The sequence below is a fragment of the Rhinoraja longicauda genome, chromosome 15, assembly GCF_053455715.1.
Source record: "Rhinoraja longicauda isolate Sanriku21f chromosome 15, sRhiLon1.1, whole genome shotgun sequence".
In the NCBI taxonomy this organism is placed as follows: Eukaryota; Metazoa; Chordata; class Chondrichthyes; order Rajiformes; family Arhynchobatidae; genus Rhinoraja; species Rhinoraja longicauda.
Window position 1 is genome coordinate 10,526,505 of NC_135967.1, and position 19,645 is coordinate 10,546,149.

The 19,645-nt window shown below is 45.2% G+C and overlaps 1 protein-coding gene across 1 annotated transcript in view; it reads right to left on the reverse strand.

The window, feature by feature from the left end:
- The window catches only part of rnf128b (ring finger protein 128b), a 133,789-nt gene extending 124,897 nt beyond the window's left edge, over positions 1-8,892 (reverse strand). The window contains exon 1 of the mRNA XM_078411921.1: positions 8,330-8,892. Within this exon, the coding sequence (XP_078268047.1) occupies positions 8,330-8,738 (409 nt within the window). The 5' untranslated portion in view covers positions 8,739-8,892. The remainder of the gene's footprint in view (positions 1-8,329) is intronic.
- Positions 8,893-19,645: the final 10,753 nt, after the last annotated feature.

Genomic DNA, 19,645 nt, shown 5'->3' on the forward strand with positions numbered 1-19,645 from the left:
GGACTCTCAGCTATTTCTTCCCTCCCCCTCCACTTCCAGTTATGTTCCTTCCTCCAGCGTCACAATTCACAACTCTTTTGTTTCACACCTATCTTTTCATCTCTGACCTTTGTCCAACTATCTCCCTATCTTACCCCACCCCATCACCTGTATTCACCTGCAAGACTTTGTCCTGCCCCTCCTCACTTCCTGCTTTCTTTCCCCCACCCCTATCCCACAATTCATCTGAAGAAGGATCCCGACCTGAAACATTATCAATCCATGTTCTCCAGGGATGCTGCCTGACCCGCTGAGTTACTCCAGTACTTTGTATCTTCTTTTAAGTTTAACAGCCTCAAAGTTCCCTTACAGCACTAAGGTGAGAAGCAGTAAATCACATCTTTAATTGTTTCCAAGAAAGGAGAGGCCAGTAGTTACAAGATAGATACTGAATATAGGGGAAAAAAACTGCAGATGCTGGTTTAAAATCGAAGGTAGACACAAAATGCTGGAGTAATTCAGCAGGTCAGGCAGCATCTCGGGAGAGAAGGAATGGGTGACGTTACGGGTCGAGACTCTTCTTCAGACTGATGTTAGGGGAGGGGGCAGGACAAAGATAGGATGGAGTCGGAGACAGGAAGACTAGTGAGAGAACTGGGAAGGGGAGGGGATAGAGAGGGGAACCAGGGACTATATTTTGCTGACCAAGGGAATATATTTTGCTGAACAAGGCAAACCAAAAAAGGTAGAAGTCATTTCATCTATGGCACGGTGATAATGCAATCAATATATTTCTGTCAGAATCACCTAGAATAATGCATGTGTTAATCTAACATTGTACAGTACTTCAGAAAAGAAAAGTGTAAGGAAAAATAGAAAGGAGAATATGTAATATAGATACATTTTACCGCTCTGAAGGACACACGGGAACAGAGGGACCTTGGTGTATATGTGAAGAAATCTTTGAAAGTGGCAAGATACGTTAAGCGTGTGAAGTATTAGGGGTACATTAAGCACAACGGATCCTGGGTTTCACTAAAAAAAAAAATTTACACATCGCACAAAAGCAGGGAGACTGTGTTAATAACGGTTAGGCCGCAACTTGAGCACAGGTCTTAAACATCCAGTTTATAGACAATAGACAATAGGTGCAGGAGGAGGCCATTCGGCCCTTCGAGCCAGCACCGCCATTCAATGTGATCATGGCTGATCATTCTCAATCAGTACCCCGTTCCTGCCATCTCCCCATACCCCCTGACTCCGCTATCCTTAAGAGCTCTATCCAGCTCTCTCTTGAATGCATTCAGAGAATTGGCCTCCACTGCCTTCTGAGGCAGAGAATTCCACAGATTCACAACTCTCTGACTGAAAAAGGTTTTTCCTCATCTCAGTTCTAAATGGCCTACCCCTTATTCTTAAACTGTGGCCCCTGGTTCTGGACTCCCCCAACATTGGGAACATGTTTCCTGCCTCTAATGTGTCCAACCCCTTAATAATCTTATACGTTTCGATAAGATCTCCTCTCATCCTTCTAAATTCCAGTGTATACAAGCCTAGTCGCTCCAGTCTTTCAACATATGACAGTCAACCCACATATATCCACAAGCGTTTGGGAGACCAATGGGATGGAATTGCCAGCCATTAGATCTACATTTCCCAGATCACCTCTGATCTCATAAGACAACTGCTCTGCCCAAGGCTGCAAGAAATTGCAGAGTTGTGAACGCGGCCCAGTCCATCTCACACAGACCAACCTCTCGGCCCATTGTCAGTTCATGCTCTTCATTCAGAGTGTGGCGCGTTGGTTGAGGAGGTAGTTGAGGCAGGGGGTAGCATAACAGTCTCTGACTCCATGAAAGCAGCCAACATAATCAAGGACCACTCACACCTCCGTCATTCTTTCTTCTCCCATCTCCTGCCAGGCAGAAGATGCAAATTCTTAAAAACACGTACCAGCAGGTTCAAGAGTAGCCTAGACACAAAATGCTGGAGTAACCCAATGGAACAGGCAGCATCTCTGGAGAGAAGGAATGCTTCTGTGAATGAGTTACTCCAGCATTCTGTGTCTATCTTCGATTTAAACCAGCATCTGCAGTTCTTTCCTACACATTCAAGAATAGCTTCTTCCTCACGGCTATTGGACTCTTGATAAGACTTCACATATTCTAGGGATGAATTTCCCAATCGTCCAATCTATCTTGCTGTGGCCCTTGGACTTCTTTAAGTCAGCAATTTTGCTGTCCCTGTAACACCATATTCTGTACTCTGTTTATTTTCTCTTTTGCACTGACCATTGTACTTATGTATGAAATGATTTACCTGGATAATAAAAGCAAAGCTCTTCATACGGGACAATGAGAACATTCCCCCCCCCCCGCCCTTCCCCCCCCCCGCCCTTCCCCCCCCTTCCCCCCCCCCCCCCCCGCCCTTCCCCACGCCAGTACCAATGTTTGCTGGTCACACCTCTTATCCAAACAATGGCATAACTTACAATAGTTTACAGTTAAAGAAGCAGATTTACATTTGCTGCTATTCATATAACCGCCATTACTCCACCTATTTTCTCCATTAGTCCACTCCAATATCTTTGACCAGTTTCCACAGATACTAATACTAACACGACTAAAGTCTGAAGAGGTGGCCCAACCATCCATATTCGCCTGTTCATATTCTCCAGAGGTGCTGCCTGACCCACTGAGTTACTCCAGCAATTTGTGTCTTTCCTTGATACTAACATTAAGTTCGAAATACAGTGCCCTCCATAATCTTTGGGCCAAAGACCCATCATTTATTTATTTGCCTCTACACTCCACAATTTGAGATTTGTAATATAAAAAAAATCACATGTGGTTTAAGTGCACATTGTCAGATTTTAATAAAGGCCATTTTTATACATTTTGGTTTCACCATGTAGAAACTACAGCAGCGTTTATACCTAGTCCCCCCATTTCAAGGCACCATAATGTTTGGGACACAGCAATGTCATGTAAATGAAAGTAGTCATGTTTAGTATTTTGTTGCATATCCTTTGCATGCAATGACTGCTTGAAGTCTGCGATTCATGGACATCACCAGTTGCTGGGTGTCTTCTCTGGTGATGCTCTGCCAGGCCTGTATTGTAGCCTTCTTTAGCTTATGCTTGTTTTGGGGGTTAGTCCCCTTCAGTTTTCTCTTCAGCATATAAAAGGCATGCTCAATTGGGTTCAGATCGGGTGATTGACATGGCCACTCAAGAATTGACCATTTTTTAGCTTTGAAAAAACTCCTTTGTTGCTTTAGCAGTATGATTGGGATCATTGTCTTGCTGTAGAATGAACCGCTGGCCAATGAGTTTTGAGGCATTTGTTTGAACTTGAGCAAATAGGAAGTGTCTATACACATCAGAATTCATTATGCTACTACCATCAGCAGTTGTATCATCAATGAAGATAAGTGAGCCAGGACCTTCAGCAGCCATACATGCCCAGGCCATAACACCCCCACCACCGTGTTTCACAGATGAGGTGGTATGCTTTGGATCTTGGGTAGTTCCTTCTCTCCTCCAAACTTTGCTCTTGCCATCACTCTGATATAAGTTAATCTTCGTCTCATCTGTCCACAAGACCTTTTTCCAGAACTGTTGTTGCTCTTTTAAGTACTTCTTGGAAAACTGTAACCTGGTCATCCTATTTTTGCGGCTAACCAGTGGTTTGCATCTTGCAGTGTAGCCGCTATTTCTGTTCATGAAGTCTTCTGCGGACAGTGGTCATTGACAAATCCACACCTGACTCCTGAAGAGTGTTTCTGATCTGTCGGACAGGTGTTTTTCTTTATTATAGAGAGAATTCTTCTGTCATCGGCTGTGGAGGCCTTCTTTGGCCTGCAAGTCTCTTTGTGATTAGTAAGCTCACCAGTGCTCTCTTTCTTCTTAATGATGTTCCAAACAGTTGACTTTGGTAAGCCTAAGGTTTGGCTGTTGTCTCTAACAGTCTTATTCTTGTTTCTCAGTCTCATAATGGCTCCTTTGACTTTCATTGGCACAGCTTTGGTCATGTTGATAAATAGCAAAAAAGTTTCCAAAGGTGATGGAAAGACTGGAGGAAAAAACTGGGTGCTGAGAGCTCTCTTATACTTGCATTAAGGAAGCATTTAAACACACCTGAGCAATTACAAACACCTGTGAAGCCGTGTGTCCCAAACATCAAGGTGCCCTGAAATGGGGGTCGATGTATAAACACAGTTGTAATTTCTACATGGTGAAACCAAAATGTATAAAAATGGCCTTTAATAAAATCTGACAATGTGCACTTTAACCACATGTGATTTTTTTTCTTTATGGAGGGGCACTGTAACTTTCTACTAACAGCGGTAACTTCAGGATACTGTCGAGCAGGAGTGGGGTAAAGTAGTCTTGGACTCCATTTACTCAATTGCTCTGTTTAGTTTATCATTGTCATGCGTACTGAAGTACAGTGAAAAGCTTTCTTGTTGTGCGTTATCCAGTCAGTGAAAAGACTATACATGACTACAATTAAGCCGTCCACAGTGTGCAGATAAAGGGAATAATATTTAGTGCAGTAAAGTCTGATTTAAGATAATCCGAGGGTCTCCAATGAGGTAAATGGTAGGTCAGGACCACTCTCTAATTGGTGATAGGATGGTTCAGTTGCCCATCAACAGCAGGGAAGGAACTGTCCCTGAATCTGGAGGTGTACGTTTTTACATTTCTGTAGCTCTTGCCTGATGGGAGAAGGAAGAAGAGGGGGTGACCTGGGTGAGACTGGTCCTTGATTATGCTGGTGGCCTTGCCGAGACCGCATGAAGTAAAGATGGAGTCAATGGAAGGGAGGTTGTTCTGGGCTACGTCCACATTCTCTGCAATTTCTTGTCTGCAAGGTCTTGGATGGAGCTGTTCTCAAACTATGCTGTGATGCATCCCGAGAAAATGCTTTGGACAGACGTGTTAGTTTAGGATGTGTTGGTGCCTCGTGTCATTTTATTGGAGACCCCAGGATGAAATACTTTGGGTTATGTTTTGAAATAGTCTTGGAGGTTTCCTGACTGCATTCACCTATCCCTGCTTGTTTTTTGGATTCTGGAATGAAGATGGAATTAGCCATACTTTTCTTGAGGATTTAGAGGATTTTCCAGAGTTGCACATGGAGAAGCAACTTCATGGAAATTCAGTTTTCATTGGAAGCCTGGTGGAAATCTGGCTGATTGGAATTTTCACAACTGAGGTAGATCTTTACTTTGAACAAAAACAAAATGCTGGAGAAACTCAGCTGGTTAGGCAGCATCTGTGGAAGACACGGATAGTTGACGTTTTGAGTCGGGAAGCTTCTTCAGACTAATGATGGGTCCCCGCCCGAAACTTCGCCTATCCCTGTCCTCCAGAGATTTTACCTGACCCGCTGTGTTACTCCAGCACTTTGTTGTTGTTTTTGACTAGTCCAGCATCGGCAGTTCCTTGTGTCTAAATTTTGACTTGAGTGTGAGATGTGGAGTGAAGTCAGGAGAAATGGAGTTGTTCAGCCAAACTCCCACGGTCTGTAACGTTCTCTGGTTCCCTTACCAAATGCACACTATTTTGAGACCCAATGCAAAGTGCTGGAGAAACTCAGCGGGTCAGGCAGCGCCTGGGGAGGGAATGGACAGGCGATGTTTGGGTCGGGACCCTTCTTCAGACTGCAACTTGAATGGAATAAAATGGAACTGCAGATGTGAGTTTACACCAAAGATCGACACAACGTGCAGGCAGCATCTCTGGAGAACATGGATAAGTGACAATAGACAATAGGTGCAGGAGTAGGCCATTCGGCCCTTCGAGCCAGCACCACCATTCAATGTGATCATGGCTGATCATTCTCAATCAGTACCCCATTCCTGCCTTCTCCCCATAACCCCTGACACCGCTATCCTTAAGAGCTCTATCTAGCTCTCTCTTGAAAGCATCCAGAAACTTGGCCTCCACTGCCTTCTGAGGCAGTGAATTCCACAGATTTACAACTCTCTGACTGAAAAAGTTTTTCCTCATCTCCGTTCTAAATGGCCTACCACCTTATTCTTAAACTGTGGCCTCTGGTTCTGGACTCCCCCAACATTGGGAACATGTTTCCTGCCTCTAACGTGTCCAACCCCTTTAATAATCTTATATGTTTCGATAAGATCCCCTCTCATCCTTCTAAATTCCAGTGCATACAAGCCCAGCTGCTCCAGTCTTTCAACGGACGACAGTCCCGCCATTCCGGGAATTAACCTAGTAAACCTACGCTGCACGCCCTCTGCAGGTGTTTCGGGTCGGGACCCTTCTTCAAACACTTAACTCTGACGAAAAGTCCCGACCCAAAACGTTGCCCATCCATGTCCTCCAGAGATGCGACCTGACCCTCCGATTTACTCCAGCACTCTGTGTCTATCTTTGCCACTTGGATGTCCCGTGACTGGCAATGCATTAGCACTGCAGTGGAAAGAAAACTATGTTTGGTGAAGGAGTATTGGAAAGGAGAGCTAAAAAGGGGGCAACAACTTTATCATAAGAGTCTGATGATCATATAATCGCCACTTTGCAGCATGGAAAGCACTCTTATAAGTACCTGGGTGTTTACCTCAATAATAAATTGGACTGGACCAAAAACACCGATGCGCTATACATAAAGGGTCAGAGCAGACTTTATCTGCTGAGGAGACTCAGGTCCTTTGGAGTGCAGGGGGCACTCCTAAGGACCTTCTACAACACGGTGGTTGCATCAGATATTTTCTATGGAGTGGTCTGCTGGAGCAGCAGCATCTCAGTGGCAGAGGGGAAGAGACTCGACAAGCTGGTCAGGAAGGCCAGCTCTGTCCCGGGTTGCCCCCTCGACTCAGTGCAGGTGGTGGGAGAGAGGAGGATGATGGCAAAGCTAACATCGCTGCTGGACAACGACTCCCACCCCATGCAGGACACTGTCACTGCACTGAGTAGCTCCTTCAGTGACAGACTCCTTCACCCCAAATGCGTGAAGGAGAAATATAGGAGGTCCTTCCTTCCCGCTGCTGTGAGACTGCACAACCAGCACTGCTTCCAGCAGATGAGTCAACAGTAACAGTTAAAAATACACAGTAAACTGATGACAATTTATGCTTGTCTTTACTTTTATTTATAATGAATGATCTCTTGCTATCCACTTTGCTACTGTAACACTGTAAGTTTCCCCGTTGTGGGACGAATAAAGGAATATATTATTATGAACGTCCTCCGGGCACCTTACTGATCTACACAGGTCTTGACCCGAAACATCACCCATTCCTTCTCTCCAGAGATGCTGCCTGACCCACTGAGTTACTCCAGCATTTTGCGATACCATCGATTTGTACCAGCATCTGCAGTTATTTTCCTACACTGCTATCTCATTTATACTAGAGTGCAGGAAGGAACTGCAGATGCTGGGTTAGACGAAGAGAGAGACACAAAATGCTGGAGTAACTCAGCGGGTCAGGCAGCATCTCTGGAGAAAATGGACAGAGGATGTTACAGGTCGGGACCCTTTTTCAGGCTGAAGTGTCTGACATTATTTTATGACTTATTTAATTTCATTTCTATATATTTCAATATGTATTTGTATATATATATATATATTGACATTATTTTCTGACTTATTATTTTATAACTTATTTTATTTCATTTCTGTATATTTCAATATGTATTTGTATAGATATATATATATATTGACATGATTTTATTATTATTTTATATTATTTTATTATTATTATTATTTTATGACTTATTTAATTTCATTTCTATATATTTCAATATGTATTTGTAATGACGTATTATTTTATGACTTATTTAATTAATTTCTTTATATTTCAATATGTATTTGTATATATATATATATTGACATGATTTTATTATTATTTTATATTATTTTATTATTATATGACTTATTTAATTTCATTTCTATATATTTCAATATGTATTTGTAATGACGTATTATTTTATGACTTATTTAATTAATTTCTATATATTTCAATATGTATTTGTATATATATATATATATATTGACATTATTTTATGACTTATTCATTTCTATATATTTCAATATGTATTTGTGTGTGTGTATATATATATATATATATATAGAGAGAGAGAGAGAGAGAGTGCTGCGATACTATTATTTCTATATATTTAAATATGTATTTGTATATATATATATTGACATTATTTTATGACAATGACTTATTTAATTAATTTCTATATATTTCAATATGTATTTGTATATTTGCAGCACTCTTGTAATTACAATGATATATATATATATAGAGAGAGAGTGCTGCGATATTACTTGCTCCCACAACCTCTGGATGAATGTGAACGTAAGTGTGCGCTTACCATCACTGCCGAAGTTGAATACGTCGCCAGAGCCGTTCTTGTTGTAGATCACCACGGCAGTCGCCCCCCTGCCCGCTGCGTTGTCAATCTTCTCCGTGAAGGTGCAGTTGCCCCTCTCTATCAGCGCCACCCAAGGGGACTCGGTGCCGCTGAAGTCAATGCCCGGCTCGCAGGCCAGTGCATCCTCGGAGCTCGGTGCCCGGACACACCCGGCTGCCCGGCTGTTGGGCGAACCGTTGCCAAAGGCGCCCCGCACTAACTCGCTGGAAGTGTGGTTGGACCCCGGGGAGACGTGGGTGATGTTGATGATGGCGTCTGGCCAGAGGTCCACCTTGCTCATGGTCTCCGACAGGACCACCAGGAGGCAAAGCCACCGCGTCCACCCTACACCTGCTGGGACACTCGACATCCTCACTGTCCGCTCCCGGGGCGCCGGGCGGGCAACTCAAACCGAACTCTGCTTTGGAACGATCCCTGTCGGCGAGAGGCTGGGGGAGAGAGAGTGGGAGAGAGAGAGAATAGAAGAGAGAGAGAATGGGAGAGAGAGAGAATGGGAAAGAGAGAGTGAGAGACAGGCTGGGAGAGAGAGTGGTACAGGCTGGGAGAGAGAGTGGTACAGGCTGGGTGGGAGAGAGAGAGAGTGGTACAGGCTGGGAGAGAGAGAGAGAGAGAGAGAGAGAGAGAGAGTGGTACAGGCTGGGAGAGAGAGTGGTACAGGCTGGGTGGGAGAGAGAGAGTGGGAGACAGGCTGGGAGAGAGAGTGGGGTAGGTCTGCCAGCTGTGGAGGTTTCCACCTGCGCCCTGTTTACGGTCGGTCGCTCCGGAGAGTCCACGGACCTCTTATCTCTCGACTTCGAGCCTTGTGCAGGGGACTGGCTCGGTTCAGGCATTGGTTCAGGGCGGTGAACGCGCTCATTTCCTCTTCCTTTATTTTGCAGGTAAAGCGTGGAAATAGCTCTCCGTGTCCCGCTCACACCAGGTCTACAATACACACGAAATGCTGGGGCCACTCAGCGGGTCAGGCAGCATCTCAGGAGAGAAGGAATGGGTGATGTTTCAGGTCGAGACCCTTGGGTCTCCCATCCATTCCCTCTCTCCACAGAGATGCTGCCTGATCCGCTGAGTTACTCCAGCTTTTTGTGTCCATTTTCGGCTTAAATCAGCTTCTACAGTTCCTCTCCTCTCCTGCTCACCAAATCTATGCTGGACCCCTCCTCTCTCATCCCCTGCTCCACGCACTGGGGGGGGGGGGGGGGGGGCAATTAACCCACACGGGGAGAAGGTGCAAACTCCACACAGGCAGCAGCCGAGGTCAGGGTCTCTGGCGCTGTGAGGCATCTTTAGAAGGATGAGAGGGGATCTTATCGAAGCGTATAAGATTATTAAGGGGTTGGACACGTTAGAGGCAGGAAACATGTTCCCAATTTATTCACAAAATGCTGGAGTAACTCAGCAGGTCAGGCAGCATCTCGGGAGAGAAGGAATGGGTGACGTTTCGGGTCGAGACCCTTCTTCAGACTGATCAACATGTTCCCAATGTTGGGGGAGTCCAGAACAAGGGGCCACAGTTTAAGAATAAGGGGTAGGCCATTTAGAACTGAGATGAGGAAAAACCTTTTTTCAGTCAGAGAGTTGTGAATCTGTGGAATTCTCTGCCTCAGAAGGTGGTGGAGGCCAATTCTCTGGATGCATTCAAGAGAGAGCTAGATAGAGCTCTTAAGGATAGCGGAGTCAGGGGGTATGGGGAGAAGGCAGGAACGGGGTACTGATGGAGAATGATCAGCCATGATCACATTGAATGGCGGTGCTGGCTCGAAGGGCCGAATGGCCTCCTCCTGCACCTATTGTCTATAACTCCACTGCTGCGCCACTCCCTTAATCGTCAGGTCACAAATCAATCCCCTCCCGGAGGAAGGGAGTGGGTGGGGATGTTGATGAGGTTGTGAAACAGGTGGGGCGATGGATGGCAGGTGAGTTGCTAATCTGACCTCCCACAGCAACTTGAGAGAGTCTTCTTGGCTCCACGGTGGCCCGCTGCAACGTGGACAGCTCTTGTGTGAGTCAGTGCTGGTTGTTGTTTGATCGGCGATAAAGTCTCACACACAGGAGACATGCATACACGTGCAGGCGCTCTGTTTTTGGGGAAAGGCAGATTAAAGGTTCAAGGGACAGAGCTTTGTGCAAATTCACACCGCAGCATGAATCCTTCAGCGTTCATCATGGTCATTAACTTGAAGGTAGACACAAAATGCTGGAGTAACTCAGTAACTGGTCAGGCAACATCTCTGGAGAGAAGGCATGGGTGACGTTAACCTAACTTAATTGGCCGCAGTAAGTTGTCCATCAAGCTGGAAAGAGTGCAGAGTGGATTTGGGAGGATGTTGCCAGGACTCCCAGAGCCTGAGCTTGTATGTAGGGGGAGCTTGGGCAGGCTAGAACTTTATTCCTTGTAATGCAGGAGGATGAGGGGTGATTCTTAGAGAGGTGCCCAAAATCATGAGAATCATTAGAAAACTGCCCAATGTCACAGACTGAGAGGTTTAGTTTAAGAAAATAACTGCAGATGCTGGTACAAATCGAAGGTATTTATTCACAAAATGCTGGAGTAACTCAGCAGGTCAGGCAGCATCTCAGGAGAGAAGGAATGGGTGACGTTTCGGGTCAAGACCCTTCATCAGACTGAGAGATTTAATTTAGTAACGCAGAGTGGAAACAGGCCCTTCGGCCCATCGAGTCGCTGCTAATCAACTATCACCCGTGCACTGCTAACTAGTTCTATGTTACCCTCATTTCGGGTATCGTACACATTAAGGACAATTTACAGAAGCCAATTAACCTACAAACCTGCACGTCTTTTGAATGTGGGAGGAAACCGGAACACCCGGAAAAAAACCCACGCGGTCACGGGGAGAACGTTCAAACTCCACACAGACAGCACGTCTCGTGGGACCCGGGGTCTCTGGCAGCAACGCTGTGAGGCAGCAACTCTACTGCGGTGCCACTCTGCAGCCAAGGATGGTGATGGTCTAAGAATGGGATGGTAAATTAAAGTGATATGTAGCTGGAGACTCAGAGACGTCTTTGTGGGTTCAACACAGGTGCTTTGTAAAATGGTCACAGCATTGTAGGGCCACATAACATGAAACATGCCATGTTGGCCCATCATGTCCACGATGACCACTGGTCATCCATCTTTATTGGTTCCAGCACTTAATATTTTATTTAATATTTAAAAAAATATTTTCAATAGGTGCAGGAGGAGGCCATTCGGCCCTTCGAGCCAGCACCGTCATTCAATGTGATCATGGCTGATCATTCTCAATCAGTACCCCATTCCTGCCTTCTCCCCATACCCCCTAACTCCGCTATCCTTAAGAGCTCTATCTAGCTCTCTCTTGAATGCATTCAGAGAATTGGCCACCACTGCCTTCTGAGGCAGAGAATTCTTTGACGCGTGGACTATTGAAATCCCAATCTTTCAGTTAAAACAGTAGAACAGTAGAATCTCAGTTAAAAGACATTTGGACAGGTACATGGATTGGATAGGTTTGGAGGGATATGGGCCAAGCTCAAGCAGGTGGCACTAGTGTAGATGGGGCATGTTTGTCGTCGTGGGCAAGTCGGGCCGAAGGGCCTGCTTCCTTGCTGGATGACTCTATGACTCTAAACGTAGGCAATTGGGACTGATTTAGATGGGGCACCTTGGTTGGCATGGACGAGGTGGGCCGAAGAGCGTATTTCCATGACATGTGATTCTCCTGTCATACAATCTGTTACCAAGAATTTGTGTTGCTGATTCTTCCATTCCCTATTTCCCTGCCTCCATACTTACTTAAAACATGAACTATTTCGAACTATTTTCTGTTGATGAAAGGTTAACTTCCTTTCGCCACATATGCTTTCCGGTATTTTGAATCTCCTCAACAGTATTTTGAGTCTTCAGTTAAAATCTCTCATAAACACAAACCACAAGCATGTTCATAAGTCATAGGAGCAGAATTAGGCCATTCAGCTCATTCAATCATGGCACAACTATCTTTCGTTCTCAATCCCATTCTCCCCCTAACATCTTATGCCCGTACTGATCAAAAATCTGTCAACCTCCGCTTCAATTGCCAGCAGGTTTGGCGGTGTGAGAAGATAAGACTGTTCGATTAACGTTTTGTTGCTTTGTCGGCACCAGAAACATGGCAATTCTTTGTGTACTGCCTGGATAAGGTCTGCTGTATGATTTTAATGGATTGCATGCAAAACAAAGCAGTTCACGGTACCTAGGTACATGTGATAATAAAGTATAATTGAGTTTAGTTTATTGCCAAGTGAAAAGCTTTTGTTGCGTACTGACCAGTCAGCAGAGAGTGATACATGATTACTATTGAGTCATCCACAGGGTACAGACACACAATAAAGGGAATGACTTAAATAACGTCATATTCAATCATTTTAATCATTTACCCAATGACTTCGTCTCCACAGCCGGCTGTGGCAATGAACTCCACAGATTCACCACCCTGTGGCTAAAGAGATTCCTCCTCTTCTCCTTTCTAGCAGTATATTGGACCTGTTATGAATGTCATTTTTAATTCTCTTTGTCGACACTGAGTTTGTGTGGGTTAAGATTAAGAGCAGCAAATAGACACGTCATCAAAATAAGGAAAGCATTTATTTCAGTTCAGTGGATCCACTCTGGGAATTAAGGAAAATAATTGCATGCTCCTGAGGGTCACAAAAATATCCACACTAAGATCCCACACCTGTGTGACCCAACTTTGGGAACTATTTCATTCTTTCATTTGAATGCCTTTATATTTTCCATCAAATACCCAAACACATTAATAACAGCCAGCTGAGGGTGCAAGTCATCTGTTGGAGACGTTGCTAAGGTTAATGTGTAGGAATAGACAATAGACAATAGGTGCAGGAGGAGGCCATTCGGCCCTTCGAGCCATTCAATGTGATCATGGCTGATTATTCTCAATCAGTACCCCGTTCCTGCCTTCTCCCCATACCCCCTGACTCCGCTATCCTTAAGAGCTCTATCCAGCTCTCTCTTGAATGCATTCAGAGAATTGGCCTCCACTGCCTTCTGAGGCAGAGAATTCCACAGATTCACAACTCTCTGACCGAAAAAGTTTTTCCTCATCTCAGTTCTAAATGGCCTACCCCTTATTCTTAAACTGTGGCCCCTTGTTCTGGACTCCCCCAACATTGGGAACATGTTTCCTGCCTCTAACGTGTCCAACCCCTTAATAATCTTATACGTTTCGATAAGATCTCCTCTCATCCTTCTAAATTCCAGTGCAATTCCAAGGAACTGCAGATGCTGGTTTACACCGAAGATAGACACAAAATGCTGGAGTAACAGTGGGACTGCCAGTCTCTTTAAGGTGCATCATCACTTCCATAGAAATTTAATGGCATGGCCTTGCTCGGTCGTGTTGCTGCCTTACAATGCCAGAGACCGAGGTTCGATCCTGACCACGGGTGTTGTCTGTGCGGAGTTTGCACGTTCTCTCTGTGACCATGTGTGTTTTTTTTCTGGATGCTCCCGTTTCTGCCCATATTCCCAAGACGTACAGGTTTGTAGGTAAATTGGCCCTTGAGTGTAGGATAGGACTTTGTAACTTTGTCGGGCCTTTGTTACGACTCTTTTGTGTACATTATATGCAAAAACAAAGAATTTCACAGCACCTAGGTACGTGTGACAATGAAGTATCATCATCATCAGAACTGGTGCACAGGTGATCGTTGGTCGGCGCAGACTCTGTGGGCCGAAGGGCCTGTTTCCATGCTCTATCTCTAAACAAAACCTAAAAACTTGCCCAGAAGTCAGGTAGGAACCAGATTCAGGGACAGTTTCTTCCCAGTTGTTATCAGGCAACTGAACCATCATACCGCAATCAGAGAGCAGCGCTGAACTACTATTGAACTACCTTTGATCGGACTTTACTGGCTTTACCTTGCACTAAATGATATCCACCTATCATGTATCTGTACACTGTAAATGGCTCGATTGTAATCATGTCTTGTCTTTCCACTGGATGGTTAGCACGCAACAAACGTTTTTCACTGTACACATGACAATAAACTGAACTAAAACTAATTTCACCTGGGTTTAGTCACCGAACCATAATTTCTAGCTATTAACTTGCATTGGGAAATTGGACCAGGCATTTCCACATACCATTGGTCCCTGTAACTTACTGGCACCAGATTGGACTTACTGTCATGGATTGGGGTTGCTAGATACAATCTACGAGTGATACAATATTTACATTGCAATACAGAGTACATCATACATCAATCAGTATCTATGGTGCCAAAGAGGAAATGCTCGAGAGCTTGATGTTCCTCGGCGTAAATATCACCAACAATCTGTCCTGGACCAACTACATGGAAGATGTGGCCCAAAAAGTAAAGCAACACCTCTGCTTCCTCAGGAGACTGAGGGAATTCGGCAAGTCTCCAATGACGCTTACCAACTTCTACAGATGTACTATTGGGTTGCACCACAGCTTGCTCTGGGAAAAGCTTACATCTTCTCCCGTCAGGCAGACTATACAAAAGCCTGAAAGCATGTACCGCCTCAGGTCCACGTACCACGTGAAAAACTTGACCCTCAGGTTCCTATTAAAACTTTCCCCCCTCACCTGAAATCTCTGAACTCTGTTTCTTGATTCCACTATTCTGGATAAAATACAATGAATTTACCTTATCTATTCCCTTCATAATCTTATACAACTCTACAAGATTGTCCCTCATCCTCCTGCGCTCCAAGGAATAAAGTCCTAGTCTGCTCAACATCTCCCTAAAGCCCAGGCTCACAAGTACTGGCCACATTCTTGTAAACCTTTTCTGCACCCTTTCCAGCTTAGAACTTTGGAACAATTTTGCTCGTTTCAAATGCATCAAGGTTTCTGAATAGAAGTTACTTACACCGATCAGCCAAAACATTCTGACCACTGACAGGTGAAGTGAATAACATTGATTATCTTGTTACAATGGCACCTGTCAAGGGGTGGGATATATAAGGCAGCAAGAACAGTCAGTTCTTGAAGTTGATGTGTTGGATGCAGGGGAAATGGGCAGGAGTAAAGACCTGAGTGACTTTGACAAGGGCCAAATTGTTATGGCCAGACGACTGGGTCAGAGCATCTCTGAAACAGCAAGGCTTGTGGGATGCTCCCGGTCAGCAGTGGTGAGTACCTACCGACAGTGGTCCGAGGAGGGACAAACCACAAACTGGCGACAGGGTGTTGGGCGCCCAAGGCTCATCTGTGGGATATGCTGGATCGACAAGTCCGATCCATGGCGGCTCCAGCTCGCAACTTACAGGACTTGAAGGATCTGCTGCTAATGTTTTGGTGCCAGATGCCACAGGACACCTTCAGGGCTTTTGTAGTCCATGCCTCGGTGGGTCGGCACTGTTTTGGCGGCACACGGAGGACCAACAGCATATTAGGCAAGTGGTCATAATGTTTTGGCTGATCGGTGTATATAGTTGAAAAAACCTGGGGCAGTCCCTTGTACATACTCTTCTACCTCTTCATCTACCTTCTGTCATAAGAACCTCTTATTTTTTACCCTTTAACTAGCTTTAGAGATACAGTGTGGGAGCAGGCCCTTCGGCCCACCGAGTCCACGCCGACCAGCGATCACCCATTCACACTAGTTCTAAGTTATCTCATTTTCTCACACACTCGGGGCAATTTATAGAAACCAATTAACCTACAAACCTGCATGTCTTTGGCATATGGGAGGAAACCGGAATACCTGGAGAAAACCCACGCAGTCCACAGAAAATATGCAAACTTTGTGCACACAGCACTCGAAGTCAGGATTGAACCCGGGTCTCTGGCGTGTGAGACAGCAGCGTGGAAAAACAGGCCCTTCGGCCCACTGAGTTCACACCAACCAGCCATCCCCGCACATTGTCACTACCGTACACACATTAGGGACAATTTACACCAAGCCAATTAACCTACAAAAACCTGTCCGTCTTAGGCCTGTGGGAGGAAACCGAAGATCTTGGAGAAAACGCACGCGGTCGCGGGGAGAACGTACAAACCCCATACAGGTAGCACCCGTAGTTGGGATTGAACCCAGGTCTCCAGCATTGCAAGCACTGTAAGGCAGCAACTCTACCACTGCACCACTGTGATTGAACTACCAGTAGGAACACACAGAGAATATCATATCATATCATATATATACAGCCGGAAACAGGCCTTTTCGGCCCACCAAGTCCGTGCCGCCCAGCGATCCCCGTACACTAACACTATCCTACACCCACTAGGGACAATTTTTACATTTACCCAGCCAATTAACCTACATACCTGTACGTCTTTGGAATAATAAGCAGGTGATTGATCAATGTTGTAAATCCACTAAAATATGCTCAGCAGCACGCACACACACAGCGGCACTCCTTCTGAATACAAGTGCAGAGCTCTCAGTTCTTCATTCACAGGCTGTTACAATGGTGTAGCTGGTAGAGCAGCTGCCTCACAGCACCAGAGACCCGGGTTTGATCCTGACCTCTGGTACTGTCTGTACAGAATTTGCATGTTCTCCACGTGACTGCGTGGGTTTCCTCCGGGTACTCTGGTTTTCTTCCACATCCCAACGGCGTGCTGATTTGCAGGTTAATTGGCCCTAGTGTGTTAGTGAGTGGATGAGAAAGTGGGACAACGTAGAAGTAGTGCGAACGGGTGATCGGTGGTCAACATGGGCCTGTTTCTACGCTGTATCTCTAAAATGAACTAAACCAAGGAGGAAGAGACATCTAAAGCCAGACACAACTGTGGCCAAGTCGTTGGGTATTTTTAAGGCAGAGATTGACAGATTTTTGATTAGTAAGAGAGTCAAGGGGAGAAGGCAGGAGAATGGGGCTGAGAGGGATAGACCAGCCATGGCAGAATAGATACAAGATGCCGAATGGCCTAATTCTGGTCCTATGACTTATGAACTAATGAAAGCCAGGCGTGTGGGAGCAGCTAAATGAAAATCTACACCTTTTTCTTGGTCAAATCCCTTTTCTGAACTAAAACAAAAAACACAAATGCTTGTAATGATCTGAGGAGCGTTTTTTGACCTGAAACATTGACTGTTTCACTTCGCATAGATCCATCCTGACCTGCTGAGTAATAGAAAATAACAGACAATAGGTGCAGCAGGAGGCCATTCGGCCCTTCGAGCCAGTACCGCCATTCAATGTGATCATGGCTGATCATTCTCAATCAGTACCCCGTTCCTGCCTTCTCCCCATACCCCCTGACTCCACTATCCTTAAGAGCTCTATCCAGCTCTCTCTTGAATGCATTCAGAGAATTGGCCTCCACTGCCTTCTGAGGCAGAGAATTCCACAGATTCACAACTCTCTGACTGAATTTTTTTTCCTCATCTCAGTTCTAAATGGCCTACCCCTTATTCTTAAACTGTGGCCCCTTATTCTGGACTCCCCCAACATTGGGAACATGTTTCCTGCCTCTAACGTGTCCAACCCCTTAATAATCTTATACGTTTCGATAAGATCTCCTCTCATCCTTCTAAATTCCAGTGTATACAAGCCTAGTCGCTCCAGTCTTTCAACATACGACAGTCCTGCCATTCCTGGAATTAACCTAGTAAACCTACGTTGCACGCCCTCAATAGCAAGAATATCCTTCCTCAAATTTGGAGACCAGAACTGCACACAGTATTCCAGGTGCGGTCTCACTCGGGCCCTGTACAACTGCAGAAGGACCTCTTTGCTCCTATACTCAACTCCTCTTGTTATAAAGGCCAACATTCCATTGGATTTCTTCACTGCCTGCTGTACCTGCATGCTTCCTTTCAGTGACTGATGCACTAGGACACCCAGATCTCGTTGTACGTCCCCTGTTCCTAACTTGACACTAATTCCAACATGTTTTATTTTTGTTATGTTTTAAATTTGCAGCCTCTGCAGCTTTTATTTCTCTCTTTACCAAACTCGTGGGAAAAGCAGAATTCCTGCCACATTCTCCCAACTCATGGCAAACCCATGCCTTGTATCGGATCATCAAAGAAATGATTGTCCTGTAAAGTCCAAATTAATTATTTCCTTACATTAAAATCAGGATGCTGGGTAAATGCGGAATGTCTTGTGTGTTCTGTGAGGCACATTTTGTTTATTTTTGCGAGACGACTGGCACGGGTTTGACAAGTTTGACGGTTTGAATGGCCTCATGCCAAAATACAGAGCAAGGAACCGTTTGAAGACAGAGAGACCAGTCAGTACCTGACAGAGGTCCGCCCAGTTTCCCCCCCCAACATGATTTATCTCCCCAGCATAATCAAACCCTTCCTACTGTACAGCAACCAGTAATATACACAACGTTCTAGGTGTGGTCTCACCAATGTACTATACAGCTGTAACATGATGTCCCAACTCCTGGAGTCAATGCCAAGTATATATTAGAGAAAGCGAGAATTGCCTTTACTGATGCCCTGAGGCACTTTGAAGCCGATAAAATATTTTTTTAAGTAAAGTAATTGCGTTAAAGTTACAATTTACTCACCTTTCACAAACGTTAGAGTATTGTGTTCCATTTCAGTCACCCTGTTGAAGGAAAGACGCTGGCCAGCTGGGAAGGGTGCAGAGAAGATTTACGAGGTGGTTGCCAGGACTCGAGGGCCTGAGTTATAGGGAGAGGCTGAGCAGGCTGGGACTTTATTCCTTGGAGTGCAAGAGGATGAGTGGTGATCTTATAGAGTTGTATAAGATCATGAGAAGAATAGATTGGGTGAATGCACACTCATTTACCCAGAGTAGGGGAATCGAGAACCAGAGGACATAGGTTTAAGGAGAGGAGGAAAAGATTTCATAGGAGCCTGAGGAGCAACTTCTTTATACAAAGGGTGGAGGGTATATGTAACGAGCTGCTGGAGGAGGTAGTTGAGGCAGGCACTATCACAATCTTTAAGAAACATTTAGACAGGTACATGGATAGGACAGGTTTAGAGGGATATGGGCGAAACAAAGGCATGTAGGACCCATGTAGATGAGGCATGTTGGTCGGCGTGGGCAAGTTGGGCTGAAGAGCCTGTTGCCATACTGTAGGGCAATGCAGTCAACTTGAAGGGAGACACAAAATGTAGGAGTAACTCAGTGGGTCAGGCAGCATCTCTGGAGAGAAGGAATGGGTGACGTTTTGGGTCGATACCTTTCTTTAGACTGATGTTAGGGGAGTGGACGGGACAGAGATAGAATGTAGTCGGAGACAGTTAGACTGGTGGTAGAACTGGGAAGGGGGAGGGGATGGAGAGGGAGGGAAAGCAAGGGCTATTTGAAGT